This window comes from Aquila chrysaetos, chromosome 11, assembly GCF_900496995.4.
Source record: "Aquila chrysaetos chrysaetos chromosome 11, bAquChr1.4, whole genome shotgun sequence".
Taxonomy (NCBI): domain Eukaryota; kingdom Metazoa; phylum Chordata; class Aves; order Accipitriformes; family Accipitridae; genus Aquila; species Aquila chrysaetos.
This window is the reverse complement of record NC_044014.1, coordinates 33,308,017-33,331,750: the sequence shown is the minus strand read 5'-3', so window position 1 is coordinate 33,331,750 and position 23,734 is coordinate 33,308,017. Positions and strand designations below refer to the sequence as shown.

The 23,734-nt window shown below is 41.8% G+C and overlaps 1 protein-coding gene across 1 annotated transcript in view; it reads right to left on the bottom strand.

The window, feature by feature from the left end:
* Positions 1 to 9,007, bottom strand: part of BICC1 (BicC family RNA binding protein 1) — a 115,185-nt gene extending 106,178 nt beyond the window's left edge. The window contains exon 1 of the mRNA XM_030030993.2: positions 8,533 to 9,007. Coding sequence (XP_029886853.1) covers positions 8,533 to 8,998 — 466 coding nt within the window. The 5' untranslated portion in view covers positions 8,999 to 9,007. The remainder of the gene's footprint in view (positions 1 to 8,532) is intronic.
* Between the last annotated feature and the right edge of the window lie 14,727 nt (positions 9,008 to 23,734).

Below are 23,734 nucleotides of genomic sequence, written 5' to 3'. Positions count from 1 at the left end.
GATGCTCCAGTCCCTCAATAGCTTTGGGGCCCTTTGCTGGACTTGCTCCGTCCAGCAGAACAATGTCCATGTCTCTTGTACTGGGCAACCCAGGTCTGGACACAGCACTCCTAATGTGTCTTACCAGGGCTAAGTAGCAAGCAAGGATCACCACCCTCAACCTGCTGGCAACATTCTTCCTCATGCAGCCCAGAATGCTGTTGGGCTTCTTAGTCAAGGCCACACTGCGGGCTTCTTGCCCATGGGGACTCCCAGGTCCTTTTCTGGGATGCTGCTGTCCAGCCAGTTGGCCCAAACCTGTGATGGTATACGGCGTAATTCCTCCCCTGGTGCACAACTTCCCATTTCCTTTTGTTGAATTCATGACATTGCTGTTGGCCCATTTCTCCAGCCTGTCAAGGTTCCTCCAAATGGCTGCCCTCCATCTTCACACCCCTGACCAGTTTTTCCTTGCTTGCAAGTACAAAGTTCAGTAGAGCACATCCTGTTGTCACCTCCTTGAGCACCTATGTTTGGAAGTTGTCATGAATGCACTCCAGAAGCCTCCTAGATTGCTTGTACCCTACCGTGCTGCTCCTCCAGCAGAGAGCAAAGTCCTCCATTGGGACTGAGGCTTGCAAACATGAGGCTGCTTCCAGTTGTTTGAAGACCTCATCTGTTGCTTCTAACTAATTACATGGTCCGTAGCAGACACTCATAACACCACCCAGATTGATCTACCCAATAATCCTGACCCATGCTCTCTCAGCTGGCTCATCCTCTGCCCCAAGGCAGAGCTCCATGCAACCCCACTGCTGTCATAAAAGGGCAACACCTCCTCCTCAGCATCCCAGCCTGTCAATCCTAAAAAGCCTGTATCCAGTCATGGAAGGACATCAGTCCCAAAAGCTATCCCACCACACCTTTGCAATCTCAGTAAGATTATAGCCCTGCAACTGCATGCAGACCACCGGGTCCACCTGTCCGATACCCATGCTGCCTGTATTAACCTCAGGCACTTCAGGGAGGTACCCGCTTGTGTTGATTTCCCAGAAAAGGTACAAGAGCTTCTCCTGCAACTGTTCTGCAGGCACATGCCTATTGCATGCCTTCCTGATTTCTGTGCTCTGGCTTCTATTACACTAGGGGTACACAGCCAGGATAATGACTAGGACAGACCAATGTTGCTACATGGCCATCAACCTCTCTTCATGAAATCTGGTTTGCAGCACAAAAATTAAACACAGTTATGCTACTAGGCAAGTGACTTAACCATTCAGACACCTAGCATTACCTCTGTTCTGTATTTGTTTTAAACCCCCATCCATCACACCCATCTTTTCTTGCATAGACATCAAGAGTTTTCCCCCCCAGTATCCAAAACTACACTTTCACATATAAATACGAGAGAACTTGTTGAATAGCCAGATTCCTCAGGCTCTATTAGCTACAAAGATAACAGCAGAAAGGATACAGCTCTGTGTTTTCCATGAGGATTAGTTACTCCAATAGCTCCACACATACAGTGACCTGGCAGAGCACTGCTATCACTCACGAGCGCTCCCTCACAACATCAATGAGCCTTTAACAGGAAACATTTTTTTTGAAAATTTTGTATTCCTATTCCAGTAAAGAGGATATCATTATAGACATCTTTACATAAATCAGCTATAAAAGTCACCGAAACATGAAGAGTTACATTGCCCCATGCAATACAGTCATACTGATCTGAACCAGAGACAAGAAAGTCTAGTCAAACAAAAACAGATACTGAACAAAAGTTGCAAATATGTTCAAGGAATGTTTTTAGTTGCTTAAGTCAAAATTATTTCAAAAACTACCACTGATTAACAGGTAGCATCTTAAAGAAGAAATCCTTAAATCAAGTACTCATTCCTTTGGCTACAAAAAGTACACACAATTAATAAGCTATCTCAACACCAACTCACATGTAGTCATATTAGTTTTTATGCTCAAAGTTCATGAAAGTCACTACTGAGTCTTCAGAGTAAGGGACATTACTGTAAAAAAAATCAAATTAAAAAAGCCATTAGTTCTTCACAGAGGTCTGAAATTAAAGAAAACTAGCATCTTTCATTGTTTGACAGGCATAAAGCCAAGGGCCTGAAGTAAGTACTCAAAATAGGACATATTTTCCAATGGAGGTAAAGATTACAATATAACCAACAGGAATGTGCAAGCCAGCAATACTTAACTTAGCAGTTCATGCCAAACCATGATAGTCCGTTGTACTACTTAAAAAACACTGAAACTTGAGAAAGTGGTATTATTACAATTGTTAACAATGGAATGCAAGAACATTTTTAAACTACAAGTCACACAATTTCATTTCATATATTTATTTTTGTAGAAATAGACTATTCAGCACTTTAGGGATTTGAAAAACTGACAAAGAACTTGTTTTTTTTTTTTTCTTCTGCTACATGCAAGTTAAGCACCAAATGTAAATGCTATTAGAAAGGTTCCAGTTTCCCCACAACTATGTCCTTGTCCAGGTTATGCTAATACATTGCAAGGAACAAAAAAAAAAAAAAAAAAAAAAAAAAAAAAAGCCACCAACAGAAATCTCATGATTTAGTAGAAAAAACATTTTCTTCCTCTAGGAAAAGAAACTGTGTTTAGGACCTACTAAAATAAAGAGTTTGAAAAGGTATTTCAGTAAGAATCTGGTAAAAAGACATACTTCACATCTCAAAGCTCCAACAGGGACACGGGGGACTTTAAACAGGAGTATAAATCAACAGCACTCTGCTTATTTTAACTTCAGTTGTAAGCAAGGCACACTAATTATTTGAAGGATCACAGTACAATTAGTTTTATAACAGGGATTTCTGCCATCATCACACACACACAAAAATTCAGAAAAGAGGTAGTAATTCCTGCTTAGCCATTTAAACATAAAAACACAACATAAATTTAACACAGAGCTTGCCATCCCCACACAGAAACCATCAACAGTTATGATTGCCTATTAAGCAGCTAACTCACTCAAAATCTAGTCATTCATGCCTTCAGGGGCTAGCCTCTAATAAAACTTGTTTGTAGCAAAGTGTCAGCAGAGGCCCAGGTTTCCTAAAACATCTCCATCTTCTTCAGTACATTCAAATACAAGTGTTTTTTCTCCCCCCCACCACTTTGCTTGTCACACTTATCAATTTATCATTGTCTGTAGTTAAATCAAACTAGTAAAGAAGTATTAAAAGTACACTGTCCCACATAGTTATGCATTAAGTAGGGAAAATATACTTGTTTAAATACAAGTTTCACCTGATGGATCAGCAAACAAAATAAATTGGTTAACATCCAAGCATCAGAACTAGCCATTGCGTAAGTACAGTCTTAGGATTGGGCAATGGCCTCAAGGCTGACCTTTATGCAAAGGAATTAACAATTGATTTTCAGTAGTTTTACAGTAAATTAAGTTTCACCTAAACCATGAAAAATTTATCTAAGTATTTTTGTCACTTCCATCTAAGAAAAATAGGATTTCTTTTGGTGAAAAATTACTAGTTGAGCATTTTTCAAACTCCCCATGACAGGTAAAGAGCACCAAAACTGAGGGAACAGGACAGGGGAGTGCTCACTCAATGCTGCGATGGCAGGAAGGAGAGCTATGCAAAGGTACTCAAATGAGCTGCTTGTACGGACTGTTCATACTAAATTTGAGTTATGGTACTTTTACCCTTACTGCCTGAAAAATAATAAATAATCCTTTATTATTTTTAGAAATCAAGTCTGTTATGTAAAATAAGATTGACATGATTCCTGTCACTCTGACCTACTCCAGTTAACATACAGAGGCACCAATGACAGTCACTAAATCAACACAGGGCACTGCTATTTTCCAAGATTCCCATTCAGTATCAACACAACCTGCTCGGTAAGATAAGCTCAACAGCAAATAGGGTGCTCGCAGTGCCGAGTACTCTTCAGAGTTTCCTAAGCAGGTAGGTCTGTGCTTTTCTTCATGTGTTTGTTTATCAATAGTCAAGTACACGCTGAATTATCTCATGAGAAAAAAAACCATACCACCCATAATGTTTCAGATCCCATAATTAAAATTACCCCAAAGAGTCCACAAACTGAAAGATGATGCTTAAAAAAACCCCAAAACAGAACAGAGAAAACCAGAATTCTAACAGGCACATCATTGTTTTTTTAAATTAAGAGCCACATATAATATGGCACGCACACCACTGCTAGAGTTAGACTCTTATTAAAAAAGAGAGCGTGGATTTAGTTTTTTACCCAAGTACTGTTGTGTGATACTGCATAATAAAGTCACAAAGTATTTAAGCGTGTGCTGTACATACATCCCATCAAAACCCCCAATATCTGCTAAAGAACATGACATGGAAAAAGGATTATTTGAAATGCAAGACTGGCATAACACTTTGTAGCCAAGTATAAGGCACACCATGCAAGAGAATAAGGTGTTGCTTTTTTTTGTTTGTTGGTTTTGTTTTGTTAAGGTTCATGGCCAACTTAAAGAAGTCTATCGATTGCTGCGACATTAGCTGTCAGATTATACTTTTTGGACAGCTTTTTTAAGTTTAGTGTTTTGCATTTTTGTAATAATACTCAGCTGCTATGGTAACAGGCACTCAAACATGCACTAAGTCAGTCATTCCACAGTATTAAGTCACCTGAGCATTCACCAGAATTTAGTGCAGAGCAGCTACAATAGGGCTACTATGAAATACCATCTTCTGTCACTGTTGCAAAGAATAGCTGATCCATTTCACTCAAATTTGCTTCCTGAGAAAAAAAAGTTTATTCTAAAGAGATCTGTTCACCAACAAATTCTGATGAAGACATGCAGTATAAGATAGCTTATACCCCACCGTAAAGACTGAGATTTGTTTATGGAACATTATTCCAGTCATCTATGAGCAAATACTAAAACAGTCATACAAAGTAGTTGGACACAACAAGAAAAAAATTATTCTTATGTTTAAGGTTTATACCACAGCTTTTGCATCTTCTGATATTCCAAACAGAAAAAGCAAAGCTCTTGGAGAAGCTCCCTCTACCTTTCATTTAACATATTTATCTTAAGGCCATTCAGAACCAAATTTTGAAACACCAAAAATACTAAAACAATTATTTCAAAGTGGAAAAAAAAAAAAGGTACCAAAAGCATCCTTAAATCTATCAAGATTTTCTGACACCTCAGTTGAGATTTGGTTTCTGCTTCAGATACAACTGGTAGCAAACTAGCCACATCAACTCTTTTTTGAAAGAGAGCTACCCAGTGTCTTGCTACAACACTTACTCCAGTTGTGGACTCTCTATCTGACAGTAAGGTACTCTAGTTCCCCCCATGAGCTATCCAGTCTGCTATGCCCAGGTGAGTCTCACTCAAGTCAGCATTGTCCCCCAAGAAACTATCCAGAAAACATCAAGTGCACAAAAGATAAAAATAACCATGGCAGAAATACATATAAAATTCAGCAACGCAATCACAGAATGTAACAGAAGCACCAAGCCAAACACTGAGCTTCTTCATATTCTTTCTACCCCGGCTGTTTTTTACATTTCATCATTAGCAAACAACAGATGTTGACTAGCAAAAAAATAAGGGATCCCCAATCGAGAATAAGAACATTTCCTAACAGATTTCTTCAACAGATACTGTTTCAAACTTGGCTTTAAAGACAACTGAACTAAAGATGACATATTCTCACTTTCCTATAATCTAAGAAAGCTATGGTGAACACTAGAAGAAATCATAAGTTTTTAAATAATTTAAAAAGTAACTTTCACAAGTGTAAACATGCTCTCTAGCAGCGGGTAAAAGCAAAAGAAGCGCCTTTATGCATCTAATATGAACAAGAAACTGCATTTACAGCAGCTTGAATTAAAAAAAGGCAAAAAATTGGATAACTTTTGAAAATCAGAAATCTGTTTCCCTTCCACAATGCAATTTCTGCATATTTTAAGAATTTCCAGTGAAGGATCTGGTATCAGAAACCATAGAACACATGACCCTATGAATTGTCTAACAGAAGTTAGTTTCTGGAGATGGCACACCGCTTCCTTTCCATTGTTCCCTTCCTACTAGGGGGAGTCAAAGTTTCCAATCCCAGAACATAGCCACAAAAAAAAAAGGGGGGGGGGGGGGGGGGAGATGTTAAAAAAATAAAATCAACTTTGGCTTGTCATCAGCAGTATAATTGACTCTGAATTTCTGGGTACCAGTTACAGATCTGGCTTCCTGATGCTCTTTGAGACACCCTGGCAGAGCTACCCAGTGCCTGAGGTATTCTGCTACGAGAAAAGGATAAGTAAAACCTATCTTGTAGGAAGTCAAGAGACAAGATAAAAAACTTGCAAAGTACAGAGAGGAAACTGAAAGCGATGATGTTTAACAAACAGTTCACAGTCTTCTGACAGAAAAAACTATTACGTTTGCCTCATGTTTCCTAATGAGCAGTTTTTCATTACCAATAAGCCAGAAAGTTTAGGTTTTCACACAAAATCACTTCTTATGAAGTCCAACATGTACTTTTCCTCACAAAAAAAGATAACTAACTGATGCAAAAATTCCTCAAACGATCACCTGAAGCAAGCGTATTCTAGACTGGACATACAGCAACCTCTCATCAAAAAGCAGGCAGCATTCTGTTTGCATTTACTTACTGTACTCATACACCTTTTACTACACTCTTATGAGGATAAGAAAAAAAAATTAAAAAGGAGCAAACAAAAAAACCCCTCACATTTTGACACTGGCTACTACTTGATGACACAACCTATACAGTATTTGGATTCTGCTCAGGAGCTTTGTTTACCCTCGCAAGCTTACTACCTCAGGCAGTAGACAGAAGGACTGTGTATGGGATGAGATAATGGAAATTTATTTTGGTACTAGAGGAAAATGTTAAGGCAACCTTCAATCTTCATACAGCACTTTAACTTTTGACCCTTTTTCCTACCACTTCATACACAGAAATACTTTTTCCTTTCAATACCTAAGTGTTCTTGGTTTTAAGACACTTTTGATGAGCACACCTTTATAAATAGTTGTTGCTGCTTATGAGACTTCTGTTTCTCTGAATTCCTTTCTCTTTATTGCATTACATAATGAGATTTTTCTACTAGCACTAAAGTATTAACTGATTAAAGATTAACTCACCCCCAGGAGAAAGAATCTCAGTTAAAAAAATTCCAATCATTGTAGTCACCTAGTCAAACCACAGCTCTTCAGTGACAAACCCAACTCACCCACTCCTGTTCCTCTGCTGGCTCCTGCAGCTTCCCATCGCTGGAGGAGGCAAGTGCTCTGACGGGGCAGTCAGGCATCGAGCACCTATGGTTTCCAGCAAGTGAATGAAACGCCTTCCATGTGACACGCCACATGAACACCAGTGAAATATCCGTCAGGGGTTTATTTGTTTTGAAAATGTACATAAATACTTGAGTTACCATGTTAAGTGTAACATTAAATGTTTACAAAACAGTAGTCCCAGAGGAAAGATTACACTTCTCAAAACCACCACCATCTTTCCTTGTTGATCCAAGCTTGCCCTGAGATTTGACAACGTTAAGACCTGAAACTCACCTCTGTTCTCACGGGCTCTTCAGATCAGGCAGCAGGGCACACCCCAGGGGAACTACCCCACTCAGCAACATCCTCAGATGGTTTAAATCTATTTATCTGCTCTTAAGCAACAAAACCAGCAATTGCTACTCCTATACTATTTTGTCAAAAGCTGCCTACGTAACTTCCACTGAGAGTTAGATAATTCAAAACATACTGGGATGAAAAACGTAGTCTCAAGAAAGGGAGAAAAAAAAAAGAAAAAAAAAAAAGAAAGCGGAGCCAAAGGCTGAGCAAGTCCTAAGGCAGCGGCTGCCACCGTCAGCTCTCCCGGAGCCGTCCCCTGTCCTCTGGCCGGGACGCCCGGCTTCAGGGGCTCCCTTCCCGCTGCGCGGCGGCCTCGGCTGTTCCTCGAAAGCCGAGAGCCTGAACCATCTTGCCAGAGCGGGGATATTATGTTTTAAAAGAGGGATTTCTGAGAGACTTCGACCTTCAAAGCCGCCGCCTCGCAGCGCGCTGGCTGCCGGTGCGGAGCCCCGGCGGGGCTGGGCACCGGCACCACCCGCGACGCCGGGGCCGCCGCGGCCCCAAGCGACATCTGACGACCCGGGGGTGTCCCCATCACCCGCCCCCGGGCCGCGACGTTCGTCCCCGCTCCGGGGAGAGAGCGCAAGGAGCCTCCTCCCCGCGCAGCCCCGGCCCGGGAGGCCACGACGGCGCCCGGGAGCCCAGGACCGGCCCGCGGGGCTCCCGCCGACCCAGGGCCGCGTCCAGCGCCCGGCCGGCCAGCGGCCGCCCCTCTGCGGCGCCGGAGGGGCTGACAGGAGGATCCCCGGCCCGGCGGGGAAGGGGAAGGCAGGGCATGGCATGGCGGGCCGGGCCGGGCCGGGCCGGGCCGGGCCGGGGACGCGGCCCCCTCCCCTCCCGGGTGGCCGCCGCCGCCCCGCGCCCCCCCCCCGGAGACCGCCGTCGCCTCTCCCCGCCCTCACCTTGGAGCATGGCCTCCAGTTTCTTCCTGTCCACCCGGAATCGCTCCTCGCCCCACTCGGGGCTGTGCAGGGGCCGCGGCGGGCCGGCCGAGTCCTCCTCGGAGCCGGGCACGGGCGAGTCGGTGCTGCGCTCGCTGTTGGAGCCCGGGTCGGAGAGCGGCTGCTGCAGGTACCCGCTCAGCGGGTCGCACTGAGCCGCCATGGCGCTGCCGGGCGGACCCCGCCGCCGCTCCGAGCCCCACTCGGCCGCCTCCCCGCGGGACGCTATCTGCCCCCACAGCCGCCCCCCCGGCTCATCCCAGCCGCCGCCGCCGCCTGCCAGAGTCCCGGCCCCGGCGCCGCCGCCTGCGCCCGCCTCTGCCTCCGGCTCCCCGCCGAGTGTGCGCGTCCCCGGGCCGGCGGCGGCGTCCGCGGCTCGGCGGCGCCCCCAGCCCGCCCGCAGCCCGCACAGCATCTCCACCTCCATTGGGCCGCCGCCGGCCCGCCGGGGAGGGGCCGGGGATATCCCCGGCCGCGGCCCGGGAGGAGGGGGCAGCGGCGCGGCGCGGCGGGAGGAGGGAGCGGAGGGAGGGTAGGGGGAGGGGAGGGGAGGGGAGATGCCGCCCCCAACGGCACCGGCTCCGCCTCAGGGCCGGCGCGGGCCGGGGTCCCTGCCAGCGGGGCTCCGGGGGCGCCGCCGCCGCCACCCAGCCCGCCGCGGAGGGCGCCCCCCGCTCGGGGCAGGCCCCGCCGTAAGGTGAGCGGTGCCCGGGGCGGGGCGGGGGGTGCCGGGCTGCCCGCGGCCCCCTCAGCCGTCCCGCCTCCGCCGCCGGAGGGAGGGTCGGCGGCGATCGTGAGGCGCCGGGTGAAGTGCACGACGGGCAGGGTGGCGGCCCTGGAAAACGGGCCCTAAGTGACACCCCTGCCCCGAAGCGATCCCCCGGAACGCGGCTGTGTGTGCAGCGGGGACGAGCAAGCCAAAGTTTTGCCGGCACGTCCTGGAAACGCCGTTGGCTTGGCGTGACTGGCCAATCTCCTCATGGCGCGGAGGGCCCTGGCTTTCGGCTCCGCCGTTTTTCTGTGCGAAGCTTCGGAAGGACGAAGTGCCTGGTGCCGCGCTGCACCACGAGAAACCGGGTTGACGCATCCCGCACCTTCCAGGCGTAATTGCGTTAATCCGCACCCTGCATCCCGGCGCCAGGTGTTGCAGCGGCACAGCTCATACCGCTTTACAAAGAGTTTAAGCCCAAAAGCACGCGCTGGCGTAGGGGAAGCCGTCGGCGTGAGCCAGTCACGCTGGTCCGGTTGCACCGGTGCCGTTTCTCTGTTCCTGCAGCCAGACACGCTGCCCGGGAGGCCGATCGCCGCCCAAAGCTTGACTGCCCAAATCAGGTAGGCGAGGGTGAGGCGTGCACACCCCTCTCCCTTTGGGTCCCTCCAGTGCCAGCCAGCTTGTTTCTCCTGAATCTGAGAAATCCTTTCTGACAAAAAAGTTACGCTCCACATCGCGCATTCTGACGAAAGCTTTCTGCTTCAATTGATCGCAGTTTTCCAGTGAAAAAGCAGTCTGCTACAAGACGCTCCAGCAGCGCCATGTCTGGAATCCCACAAGGTATCCTGCCCTGAGAGCGTCACTCCTCACCTGTCATCTGTCTTCTCCAGTACTGAAGCATCTGCATATTTAAGATGCAAACCAGGTTGTTCTATGCGTGCTGGAAAGCAATACAAAAATTACAACTGACTTAAGTGATGGTGAACTTGCCTCATAGTTAACATCAGCTTGAAGGACCGTGTTAGAATTCATCAGGAGCTGCGCTGATACTCCAGCTAGATGGGAACTGCGCTGTGTCTGGTTGCAATATGCAGTCATTTTTACAGAGGTTCAGATTTTGGCTTACTGAGCCTTTACGTATTTCCCACTTAGCACCATGACAGTGTGAATTCTACAACACCCATGGTTTCATTTCTACTGAACTTTATGTGCACAGAGGGAGGCGCTTTTAGTGGAAACGTCTAGCATTCAATTGTAGTATTTAATTCTCTTGCTGGTCTCACAGCCTCTGTGGATGCTAGCCAGTGGCTTGTAGGCAACATACTGCTCACAAGATCCTCTGATACTTCTCGTGACCATGGAAATAAAACAGCTGAAGTCAAAAACAATAGAACAAAATATGAATATAAGTCATGAAAACAGCACAATCTCCGTTTCTCTCAATAGTTTGCTTGTCGCATGATAATACTTTAGGTGTGCAGGGCAGTCTGAGGAAAGACTGAAAGTATTTTTCTTCCCAGTTCAGAAGTTTACAGTTATCAACTGCTTTTTTTTTTCAGATGGGAAAGTGAATATTGTCTGTATCAAAACAACCTGAAGTGCAGTGAAGTCTGCTGCCTCACCCCAGATTGGCACCAGCTGGAGTTGTCTGTCTTCTAGATGCCAGGACCAGTGAGTTACACAATCCAAATGTTTGGAAATTATGAGTGTTGACAGCACCCTTTACAGTCCACAGCAGCTACAGGTGCTTAGCACCTCTGAGCAAAATAATTATTTGGGTATTTTCCACTCATAAACTAGTGAGATTTACAGTCAGAGATTCTCAGTGTAGGAGGTCCCTTTCCTTGTGTTTTATCAGTTCCTGCAATATAGCCACAGAAACCTTTTTTCTCATCAATTAGCTATGGTGGAACTCAGCAGTATTTTTTTTCAGCAGCCGTGTAAATGATATAATAAATCAAAAAACTCTTGAAAAATAATGATGTACACAGTTTAGTTTTTATTCATTGAAAATAACCCTTTCATGGTGTGGTTTTAGAGTAAAAATAAGAAGTAAACTCGTTGATTTCCTATTTAAATCCATATAAATGGTGAAAAAAGAAACAGTTTTAGTGATTAGGAGTTATTCTTGGTAGCATATATTCAGTAGGTTATCACTTCTGTTGCATAAATGGCATTTTATTTCTCCAGTATATTGCAATGGAAGAATAAAATGTCTTTTACACAGAAATCTTGAACTAAGTAGAAAACCACATTTTTAATGGCTAAAATAATATTAAATGTGGATACAGTTGGGGAAAATGGGTGGAAGTTGGCAGATAAAAGATCAAATGGCTAGAAAGAACATCAGCTGAAGTTGACTTTGGCAGATATAATTTATGTTGGCCATTTTTCTGTGGCCAGTAGCTTGATCAAAGAAAAGAATAACAGGATCTTTCTCATTTTGGCATACCATGTCTATTTTGCTACATTCTCTCCCTCTTTTTTCGTCCTGGTCTCTTTTCCTCACCTCACACACACATAATATCTGCAAATCTCAGAAAAAGCGTAACTGAATAGAAAAGCGTTTTATTCTCACACTCAGCCTATATGCAAAGTCTATTGTGTGATATTCGTTGGGGTGGACTAGTTCCTATGAATTTAAAGGAGATTCATGATCTACTCTAAGAAGTCACATCTCTCTGGGACTGCATAAACCCCCCAAATTGAGAGTGGTATAGGATCTCTCCTGTGAAGAATGTGGGTCTGCCCTTGGGCCTGTGGATGAGAAGTGGCAGTCACCATGCAGAGAGCACCATTAGATCGCTTTGGGTCTGCCTTAGGGCTGCTTCCAAAGCATGAAGCTGATGGCTGGCTATCTCTGCACTCCATGAGTGCAAGATGTAGAAATTATCTATCAATGGAAGAGTGACACAATGTAGCTTATCGTTAATACAGCATGGTCTGTATTCCAGAGCTTGCGTTTATGTATTATTCTTCATCTGGAATTTATCTACTTCACAACACCGTTATGAAGCAAAGGGCTGTTATCTGTATTTTTCTGAGGTGGGAGCCATGTGCAAAAAGACCATCTCGGAAAACTGCAAAGTGAGGGTGGGGAAAGAGAAGGAGGCATACAGAATCTTTAACAATCTGTGGTATCTAGAAATGTTTTTCTAGGGAGAGTGCTAAATTTGGTTTTAGTTGTTTGGGGGAGGTTTATTACTGGTGAAAATTCATGCTGGTGGTGTTTTGAAAGGCTTTATTGCATTCATCTATTTTGCAGAAGTAAGAGCCTGTAATATTTTGTCTTTCATGATGTTGTGCCATATTCCCCAAGTAGGCCCCATTAACTCCAATTTCTCAGAATAATATAATGTGGCCTATTATGGACTAAAGTATTGTGCACTTAAGGCCCACCAGAAAATAAATAAAAGGTCCTCCACAGCTGTTATAAAAACTTTTCCACCCCTAGAAATTCCCAAGATAAATTCTTTTTCTAACCATAAAAGCAGAGGGTTTCTGAAACATCTTTTTAGTTATACTGAATCATGGGACCATAAAAATGATTGAAGGAGATCTCAAAAAGGTCATCTAGTTCATCTCCTAACTATGCCAAGTTCATTCCTGACAGATATTTGTTTATCCACTCCTTTATAATTTCTAATGATGAGGTCTCCATGACCTCTCCAGGAAATTCCTGTGCTTCACTTACCGTCAAGAAGTACTTTTTCCCCTTAATAAGTAACCTGAATTATTCTTGCTGCAACTTAAAGCTATTAGTTCTTGTCCTGTCCACCATGGACATGGTGAATTGATTATTTCTTCTTTGTACCAAACTTTCATGCTTGTGAATACTTTTATCACGCATTGATCAATCCTTAAGTGTTATCTTTAATAAGCTAGTCACTCCTAAGTCTTTCAGCTCATTTTCAGAGGTCATGTTTCTTGTTGTTCTCCAACAAACTGTTCCCACAGTAGTCTACATCCTTCTCGAAACACAAAGCACAAAACTGGAGAGAGTACCCCAGCTGAAGCCTTAACAGTGCTCAACAGAACTGCATGATCTTATCAGGTGTCTCACAATCTATACTCCTGCTTATTTGTTTCCATGTCATGCTTATCCTGTCTGCACAGCATGACGTTACTGGCTTATGTTTGTGTACTATAATCCCTACAACCTTTTCTGAAAAAACTACTGTCTAACTAATTGTTCTTTGTTGTATATTTTTGGTGTTGATTACTCTTGCTCAGCATGATCTCTTGGTCTTGTCCGTATTGAATTTCATCCTGTTTTTCTTAAAGACTGTTTTCCTGATTTTTTAACATCTATTTGCACTAATGCTGTACTTCTGCAGTTTTATTTTTTATGCCTCTAAGAAGCATACTTTCAGTTTCCTCACCCGGATCATCAATGAAAACAGGGAACAGATATGGGCCCAGAATAGAACATCACAGTCCTATTTGATACATCCTTCCATTCTGACAGTGAAACAATCACAACAAGCCTTTGTGGAGATGCTTATTCGCCCAATTTTATGTCATCGACTGACAATTTTTGCTATACTTTAAGGGAACGTTACGGGAAATAGGGTTTAAACTCTGCTCAAGTCCTGAAGTATGGCCTCTGCTGCTACTCCCCTATCTGCAGACATTCCTGGTCTATTATAGTAGCACATTGGTCTGATAGGATTTATTCTTGTCAGATCTATACCGGCTGTGTATAGATCTCCTTATTAAGTTACCTGTTCCAGTTACCTGTTCCAATTTCTGTGATACTTTTTTTCCCCAGAATATTTCTGGGAGCTGAAGTTAAACTGACTAGGCTAAAATTTCTTGGTTCCTTTCCTGCCTTTTTTAAAGACAGTCACTATACTAGACCTTATCCAGTTTTCTGGTACCTCACCCATCACCAAGGAATTTTAAAGAAAGCCATTAATGGTTGTAAGAATGAGCAGGGGAGTAAATACGGCCTTGGTGAACGTGACAGAAAACCATAGGATCTAGGCTTAGAAGTCTGACTGATCACACACACAAGGTGTTAACATTTGGTAACATTCAATGTGCTGTATAACCTTATATATACAATGTTATTTATTATAGCCAGGCAGTTTTAAACATTTTAATCTCTGGAAGACTTTTCAACAGATGGACTTTGTGAACCTTGTCTTTGTTGAAATGTTAGGAGAATTAGAAACAAATGTACGTGACTCAGAAATCCAGGAATTTTCACTCTTGGAAATTGCACTGGCAATTTCTGGCAAGAGTGCAACCTGTCTCTTTTGGGTCTCAGAAGCAAAGTAATAAATTCACATTCTAAATCTAATTAGAAAACAACTATAAAGAGGGATTTAAATATTACCAATTAGAAAAAAAATTATATTGCCTAATTTGTAAGGAGAGTAATTAATAAATAGTAGCCTGATTTAGAGTGTAGTTGGAGATGGCACTATAAAAAACCAGAAAGACTGAGAACGTGAATACTGCACTGGCAATCTCCTTGTCATGTCAGGTAATATCCTGCATTCCTGTCAAAGGAACTGCATTACGTATCTGTAAATTAGGAAAAGTTGTTTTGTAATGTTGTCAGTAAATTAGAATCTAAATACTAAATCCTGAATTTGATAACCATGTTCTTTCCCTACTTAAGAGCAGGACAAACTCTCTCTCTCTCTTATTTAGAAGCCACTGGAAAAAAGTCCTCCTGGATTAAGAAAAATCATTCCTGTTCTGAAACACCCCTCTTGCCACTGTAATCTTCACAGGTGATTTTTAGGTATTTCACATTCTTTCTATTTCACTCAAATAAGTTTAAAGTGGCAGGCAGGAGGAAGTGTCTTTACTAAAGAGGGAGAGGGTATCTAAAGTAATTTCTGATACAACTTTACCACTGAGGGGAGTTAATCCTTCACTTGAAGTCAAATATATACTTAAGCTGTTTTCCTTTATATTCCTAAATGAATAGAAATAAAATTGCAGATAGTTTAAAGTGTTTTCTGGAGTCAGGTTCCAAATGGATCAACCTTCTTTATTAATAGTATTCTCATCATTTTTGGTTTGCTAGTGTTTGTACGTGTAGTGTACATTCTTAGCATCCTGCATAGCTAAAATGCTGTGTTTAACAATGATGCATTTTTAAAATCTATTCTTCCATTTGTATCAACAGATAAGATTTACTATATTTTTATAATAGTCCCTCAACTAAGAAAAATTCTCCTTTACACTGCACAGGTACCCTCGGTCAGTTAAGGCTTTCATATTGTGTAAAATGGCTGGTGCAATTCATGTGTTTCCACTTCGGTAGTAAAGGCTAATAGTTGCTGAGATCAGCCTTTGGTTACCTACCAGAAATCAAACAGAAAAATGGGATTTGAGGATTTTTTTGTTTTCGCATGCAAGTCTAATACTTGATTTCATTACTATAAAATAGTTTGCGATTTGTGAGTCACTATTCTGTAGGAAAAAACCTAGATAGATTTAGCGATTAAAACATGCTTGCTTTTATTCCATACAACTACTCATCTGTCAGTCCTTAGTAGCCACACTCTTCCACTGTCAGGGCTCTGAGTGCACTAATAGGCTGTAATTTCCCTGACCAGCCTCACCTGGGGCCCCACCGATACTGTCCACCCATGGGCCCAGGAGCTCCATTTAAGCTTGGCCCTGAGCCTTCATTCTTTGTTTGAGCTACATTGGAGTTCAGTCTCACATCCTGGCTCTGGTTTAGTTGGATATTGGGTCTGTGTTGTAGGTAGGTGGTTTCCTGTCTTGTCTCTTTCTGTTCCTGCATGAACTCCCTGGATGTGTCTTGGTAATTCGTTACTGACCCTTGTCTGAGACCGTTGATAGAACTTGTCATCAGCACTGTCTTCTTCCTGATCTGTTGAGACAGTGTGGAATTGCATCTGGATTCTGAGGTACTCTTGTCCTATGCTCCTGGCTCATCCTGCCTTGTGGGGCAGCCCTGCCCTTGCTGCTCCCTAGTAGGAGCTTCCCTCTTTTTGTAGGAATGCCCTTTATCAGCTGGCTGTCCTTGATTTCTGAAAAGGAGTACAGCTCCTAAGTGTCAATACTGTAACCTTAAATTGTCTAATTGTGACTGAAATGTTAGGGGTGATACTAGTAGAGATATACTGAGTTTTAGATCAGGCTTTTCAGTAGCACAAAGCGATACAGATGTTGTATCAGAAAAGAGAACCTCATGAGCTGCAATCTGAACTCCAGGTAACTGTTTCTCCAATACCCTTCACTCTGTGAATTCACTTATTCCTCCAGTATCAAATGCTGTTACTTCAGAATTTCTATTGATTTATTGCCAAAGTAACACTGATGTCTACTTTGTGCAGGTATAAGTAGCTGAACGAAATATAGGGAGCAAAAAGTCATATCAAACAAAAAAAGAATTTTTGCTTTACTTTCCTTTTGGAAGTTGAAGAATTTGTTTAATTTGTTTTATCTAAAATAATTTGTTGACTTGGGCAGACCTGATATTTCACTGGATCATAGAACTGCAGGGGAAAAAAAAACCTACTCTAGAAGAGATCTTCTCTTAGTTTTTATTCAGTTCAGTTCCCTTCCTAATACTCTTAGTAGCTTTGATGTCTTTGGTTTTGCATGATTCCTGAAGAACTTTTTGTTCTATTTTCAAAGACAAAATAAATATATGACCTCTGGGTAACGGAAGGGAGATAAAAGGTCCATGAACTTTAACACAGAACTGGCTATGAGAGCAAAAAAATTCTCCTTATGAGAAGATATGCAAGTACTCAGTAAGAGGCAGGGAGACTGTCTCATCATAAGCATAAGGAAGCTGATAGTTGAAATAATTTTTTGTGTGTTGGTTTTTTTTTTTCCTCCACTGTACTACAGAAACTTAGTTTTGCTATGGTAATTCAGAACAGGCAGAATTTTCAGGAGACAAAGTTCCTCAATACTTTCTATTTCTCATTTGTATAGTTATTGCCTTAAATTCAGCATAATACCTCTCTGAATGTTAAATATAGCTATGTGTAAAGCAGTAGTCAAGCTGTACAAATTGCATTGTAAAGATGCATGGGAACAGTCCTGTTTTCTTTCAGATCTCATACTATATTACATGCTGTGTAGTTTGACCATTTTAATATCTAGTTTAGGAGTAAGAGAGGGGAAGATTTCTGCCCTTTTGGGGTGTTGGGTCTACCAAGGGCAAGGAGCTATTTCATGTTTAAATTTTTGGTATTTTTGGCATTTATTTTAGCGCACACTTTAAGCATGGGCCATGACTGGGAAGACAGTAGCCTTAGTTTTTCCAATGTGTTTCTGTCTGAGGCAAATGCAGCCATGATCTAAATGGGAGGTGGGGGGAAGGAGGAGGAGCAGCCTGGCTTTGCAATGGCAGCTGGCTCCTGTGATATTAGAAATGTGTACCTTTCCTGTTGGTGCTAATGGGAAGATTACTAAAGAGTAACCTATTTGTCAGTATATTGGCCTTACACAGAGGTAGTTTCAGCAGTCATCCTTTTTTCCCTTATCTTTGTAACATTTTGGTGAAGCAGACACTCACTGTGGAATGCCATTTGGTATCTTATACTTTCATGGAGTCTTTTAAACTCTGCTATCAGTAAGAACCATTTCAGTAGTGGTAACAGTCTTGAGCCCAAGTGGTTTAAAGATGATGCAAACCACCTTTACCTGATCTCTTCTGGACCTATCATGTTGAGCGATATCTTTCAGGAAACCTGTATTCTCCATCTGGATTTATATATTAAGAATTAGCTTGAGTTCTATGTGTGATCCAATAGGGAAACAGATGAATAAAAAAAATTGTTCACATTCAGGAGGTCAAAGATTTCATGTATTGATATTCTTGTTCCTTTTGGTGTGTTTTTCCTCTGCCCAGGGCTTAGGAATACATAGAGGACTACCTGAGCCACCAAAATGCATCAGAAGCCTTTACATACTTAGGCATAAAGATTTCTTTCCATTTATTCCTTCAGTCTAAACTGAGGAATGAAAGAATGGGGTGGTACAGCCATGTTTCTAAACACACGGGAAGCAGCTAGTCATCTGCAAGGGCTTTATTGGAATGGTAATAGAACATAGGGCTTGATCTCTCAACAACTGTAAACTTGTAAGGCTTCAAAGAAGCTATGCTGACAGCTGAGCTTGGATGATTTGCATCAGGTGGAAATCTAATTATTTCAGCAAAAATACCTTAGATAAAACCAATGTAATAGAGAAGTGGTTCTTGCACACAGTGGAATTAAAATGAGAAGTGGAAGAGAAGCATTGGCAGTTCCTACTATCCTAAAGACTGCAGCCAAACCAGCAAAGATTTAAGGAAATGACTCATAGTATTCAGAAGAAAGAAAAACATCATAGTAATGGCAAGAAAAGCTAGGTTAATGTAACCAAACTGTTGAAGTCAAGTTTACTAGCCCACAGAGGCAGAGACAGGAAGCACTGAAATGACTGAATTACATTCCTAAAACAAGTCTGTAATAGTGTTTTATCAGGTTAGTGACTGTAAATGGCCAAGAACTTCAGTGGACATGAAGGAATACATTTTGCTTTTGGACTTTTTTACACAGACATGTTAGAGTAAATGAATTTGCACATGTAACAGATAAAGATCTGATCCAGAGATCTTAATGCAACAAATACCCTTTGGCAATACCATGAAACATGTTCTTTAGTTTGCCTAATAAATACCTGACCCTCAGTTTGCTAATATGCTAACTTTTAAAATATTACTTTAAAAACAAACAAACAAAAAACCCAAAAAACAACTCTAAACACAGTTATTAGCAAGACTAATTATGTAGAAATGCTTGCTATCTTACTGCATGAATGGCCTACAAATAGTAAAGCCAAACCTGGGCTTCCACTATAACTAGTAAGATTGTATGCTGACATAGCATTCATCTGAAAAATAGTTTAAGCCATAACTTAGCATTTATTTCCAAACTTGAACAATTAATTTAATGGTAGTTTTCTGGACCAATTGGTGTTGCCCTCAGCACAATCTCCAGTGTTACTGTGGCTGCAGATAGCAGGCTTACCTGACTGATAGCCATTCTTTTTTCTTTTTTTAAAAGGGCAGTCAGCTGATGACTACAGGATGGAGGTAGTGGACACAGGTTAGCACACAGTCCTGAACAGATTTTATTTAGAACATAATCACCTTAAGGGTGCTCAGATATTGGAACAGGTTGCACAGGAAGAATGTGGGATTTCCATTGTTGGAGATACCAGAACTTGACTGGACAAGGCTGTGAGCAACCTGATCTAATTGGCCCTGTTTTGACCATGAGACTGGGTTTGATGACCCTCCACCTTAATTCAGTCTATGATTCTATTTTCTTCTTATGTGAAATATACTGAGGGTCTTTTCTGAATTTGCATTTCAAACCTTTTTAAGTTCTTAATCTAGAAACTTAGTCCAGACCACAATTTTCTACTTTACTTATAAGGATATTATGTGGAACTCTGTTAAAGGCTTATCTTACTATTGTTATACACTATATCTGCTAGTTGAAGCCATGACACATTCCTGGCAAATCTGGCCATGCTTTATGTCCTAATTGTTCAAAAATCACTTACCAATAATTTCTTCTAGTATCATCTTTTATCTTTCCAGTCTCCCACTTTTTTCTGGGTTTGGATTTGGTGCTGCACTCCTGTATTTCATTTGTATGTAACTTCTTTTTCCTGAGGACTGTGGTATATGTTTTTATCTTTTTAAAGATGGTCCCTGATGTATCACCTGTATGGAGTGATAACAGACTTTGGGAAATACAGCACCTCTACTGTGATAACTGGAGCAGCTCCTTTTCTCTTGTTCTGCATAATGCTTTAACTCCTATAGATGGAGAGCATGGGGACAGAGTTAGGTTTGGCATGAAAGCACTGTTTATTGTTTAATGGAGGAGCGACTAGTCTCTCCCCGGGAGCTACATGTTACAATTGGCTGGTATCTAGTAAATAGTCATCCTTTGTAAGGTTGACCACACTAACATTGTTTTTCTGCTGAACGATTTTCTGGCAGCTGCAGAGACGGATCTAATTTCCAAAATGCTAAACTGGAGACGGCTGGGATTATTGTCTTTCTGGATTTAGTTGGTGTAGGTGAGTATATTAAAAAAAAAAAGTATTCTCAGAAAACCAATGGAATTAGGCAGACAATTTAGATTCGCTTACAATAGGAATCAAGCATCTAATTTCTATTTGTGCCCTCCTGGAAATGTTTTTCCCACTTGCTGGATTCTCCTAGGGTTTAGCCTTTCAGCAAAGCTGTGAACAATACTGGGTTTAAAGCAAATTTGCTTATCAAGCATTGTTTGGGGTAGTGACTGGCTAGGACTACCAGTCACAATCACCATGGACCATACAGGAGGTACACAGGACAAGTAACTTTGTAAATGTATTTTTACATGTATGAGTCTGCCTGTAGTCTGAGTGAATGCCATAGTGTTTGAACTGGTGCAGTCACCAGAGTAGTTTCAGATATGCAGGTAAGTCTTCCCTAGCAATCTGAGGGGCACTGAGAGGCTTGGATGGTTTCAAGGTATGTGACTTGCTGCACTCTGTCACAACTACCAAAGTATGTAGCAATATTTTACTTCTCTGGATGCATATTGCACTTCTGTGTGCAGTTATAATACAGAGCTATGCATGGATGAAATGCAAAAATAAACAGTCTTCCATTCCTTTTTTTTTTTTATCCTAGTATGTGCACTTTTAAATGAGATGAATCACTAACTTGACTTGGTTAACCTTAGGGGAAGGCCTTTTAATTATTAACTTAAATAGTTGTGGGAGTTTTGCACATTTTGCTCTAAGAATGTCATGCATTTTATACTAAAATGGGTTGAGTGTGTCTTATCTGACTCTGTCAGGATATTTAAAATAAACAAATCTTTTCATATCCAATACAAACCCACTGGCTGAGACCATTGAACGAAATTAATCTTAAGAGGTGCAGCAGTGATTCCAACTAATGAGAGCAGTGCCCTTCCATACAGCCATCATGTGCAAGAAAGAGCTGGAGGAGTTAGTGAAGAGCAGTGCAATTTCAGAGAGTGATGTAAGAAAGTGGGGAGATGGGGACTCTCATTTATGAGAGGTAATATTGCAATCCAAGGGCTTCTGCCCAGATGCTGGGTGCTAAATGAAGCTCACTTAACTAATCTGTATCCTTCCTGAACTCATTTTGTGTAACAAACTGAATAGTGTTGGAGTAGCAAAGGGCATGTAGGTGTTGAGGCGAGAGCAGGTGAAAGATGCATAATCACTTTATATAGAAACAGTCCAGAAATACAGTACAACAGATAAATAATCCACTGGTGGATGTGCAATTACTGCAGTGACTCTAAACATTGATGTAGAGGAACAGACTTCTTGAATCCCCTTTGAGAGTGTAGTAGTAGAGAGCCTCACCTGTAATATCCTGTCCCTCAGGAGGGCGAGTGAGCAGGATTCAGATCCCTGGGGTAGGCACTCTGTGGTACCACAATACCAATGTTTAGCTAATACCTTAAAAAACATGGACACAACTACTCTGAAATAGCTAAAGCTGACTGCACATACACTTCTTGATGTTAAGATAGCTAGATGATTCTAGACAATATATGAGATAATAAAGAAAGCACCCTCATTCACTGTGGTGCTTAAGCCAGATTTTATGTGTACAAATAGGTTCACCAAAATCAATAGCCTTACTTATGTGATTGAATTCATGTGTCTGCTTAAGTGTGTTGCTGAAATGGAGTCACATACTTCAAGCTACAGCATGTGAAACAATGGGCTTCAGGGAGAAAGTACAATCCCCAACAAAATTAAGAGCATGAAAAGGAAGAGATAAAAATATGTATTTGGCTGTTGTGATATGCAAGTCAGAGAGCTCAAGTTTGACAAGTGGAGCATATTGTGCAGTGGGGACTAGTGTTCTGGCAGGTGGATTGTTGCTGACTTAGAAATAGGTATTTTGATTCGTGGTGCAGTCTTCTGAATAGTTTTTCCACATTTTAGTAGGCAAAAAGGTGTATAAGGACACATAGGAAAACCTATTAACTACTAATATTTATTCTGGTGGTGAGGAAGCATTGCCAGTTAGATACCATTAATGTTCTGGTGAAAACTCATCTTCTTGCATCATGAAGCTGATAAAAAAATAGCTAATCATTGAAAAAACCTCCATGTGCTCATACCAGATTAGGTTTCACAAGCAACATTCCTGTGTCTTACAAATGAGCTGCCATGGCACTGTGATTCCTGAGCTATGAGAAAATGTTTTCTTTGGTTTACAGGTGGGTTAATATTGGAAATTCCTATGAACAGTGCCAGATGTTCCTTATCAGAGCAAATAATAACAGTTTAGTTTTTATCTTGTTTGGGAAAAATACATCAGTCATCTACACTCAGATAGCACGGAGGTAGCAAATTTCAAAATTATCTTTAGGTTTTTTGTATCTTTCTACTGTAGCTAAAGATAACTTTAGGCAGGTACAAAATGTGATTTTTCACCTCTTTATTTTTTTTTTTCTTCCTCATGACACATTAATTAGGTTTGAGTTGTGTTTTAAAAAATTTGCCTGTTTTTTACACTAATAGCTCAGGTACTACTCTTAAAGTCAATACAATAAATGAGGGATTAGTTAAATTAGTGATTTTCAGTTTCATGAAAGTGAAAACTGAGCCATTAGGAAAATATTGCATTTCTACAGCCTTACAAGCATCTTTTGTAAATGTAGTTATTTTAATGTTTATTCTGTTTTTAAGTATTTGGGGATCACTTTTGTTTACTTTGGTTGGAATGGACCAGTCTCCCTCTTGATCAACTTGTCTGCCTGGAAATCTTGAGGAAGAGGAGGAGGTTCTCTGGCTTTGTGGGGCTTTCTCCTCTCACTTCACCAGTGGCATGATTTCTTTCAGGCTTTTTCTTCAGCAAATGGCCCATTAGGGATGTTCCTGCAGCCTTTAGTCAGGCCATACTCCCACTACAGAAAAGCCAGAGGTCTGTAGTGTAATTAAGTGGATTCTGCCCTGGTAGGGATTGCACAACTTGACCTAAGGGGACCTATCTCTTAGAAGTGACTGATCAAGAGGCAAGCATCTCCGTAATTGGCTTGCCTGTGGATAATTGTCATTTAGTATGTTTTGTTACCACCCATGGCTTAAACCTTAGAACCGTTGCAGTAGTTGGAAGCTAAATATAAAGGACCTAAGCAGTGGCTTTCAACATGCTGAATTAAAATATAAATGCAGCATGAAGTGACCTGTGGACCTTTATCTTCCTTGCAAGATGAATGTGTGATTAAAACAAAAATTAACCCAGAAAAATACTTAGCGAAGAATATACTGTCACTGACCTGGATCGGCACACTGACATAGTACAGTGGGAATTATCCTTGACAGTTTATATAGATCTTAAGATGATGTAATAAATTTTACAGTATGAGTATGAAATATTGTTTAGTTTACAAATGTGTTCCT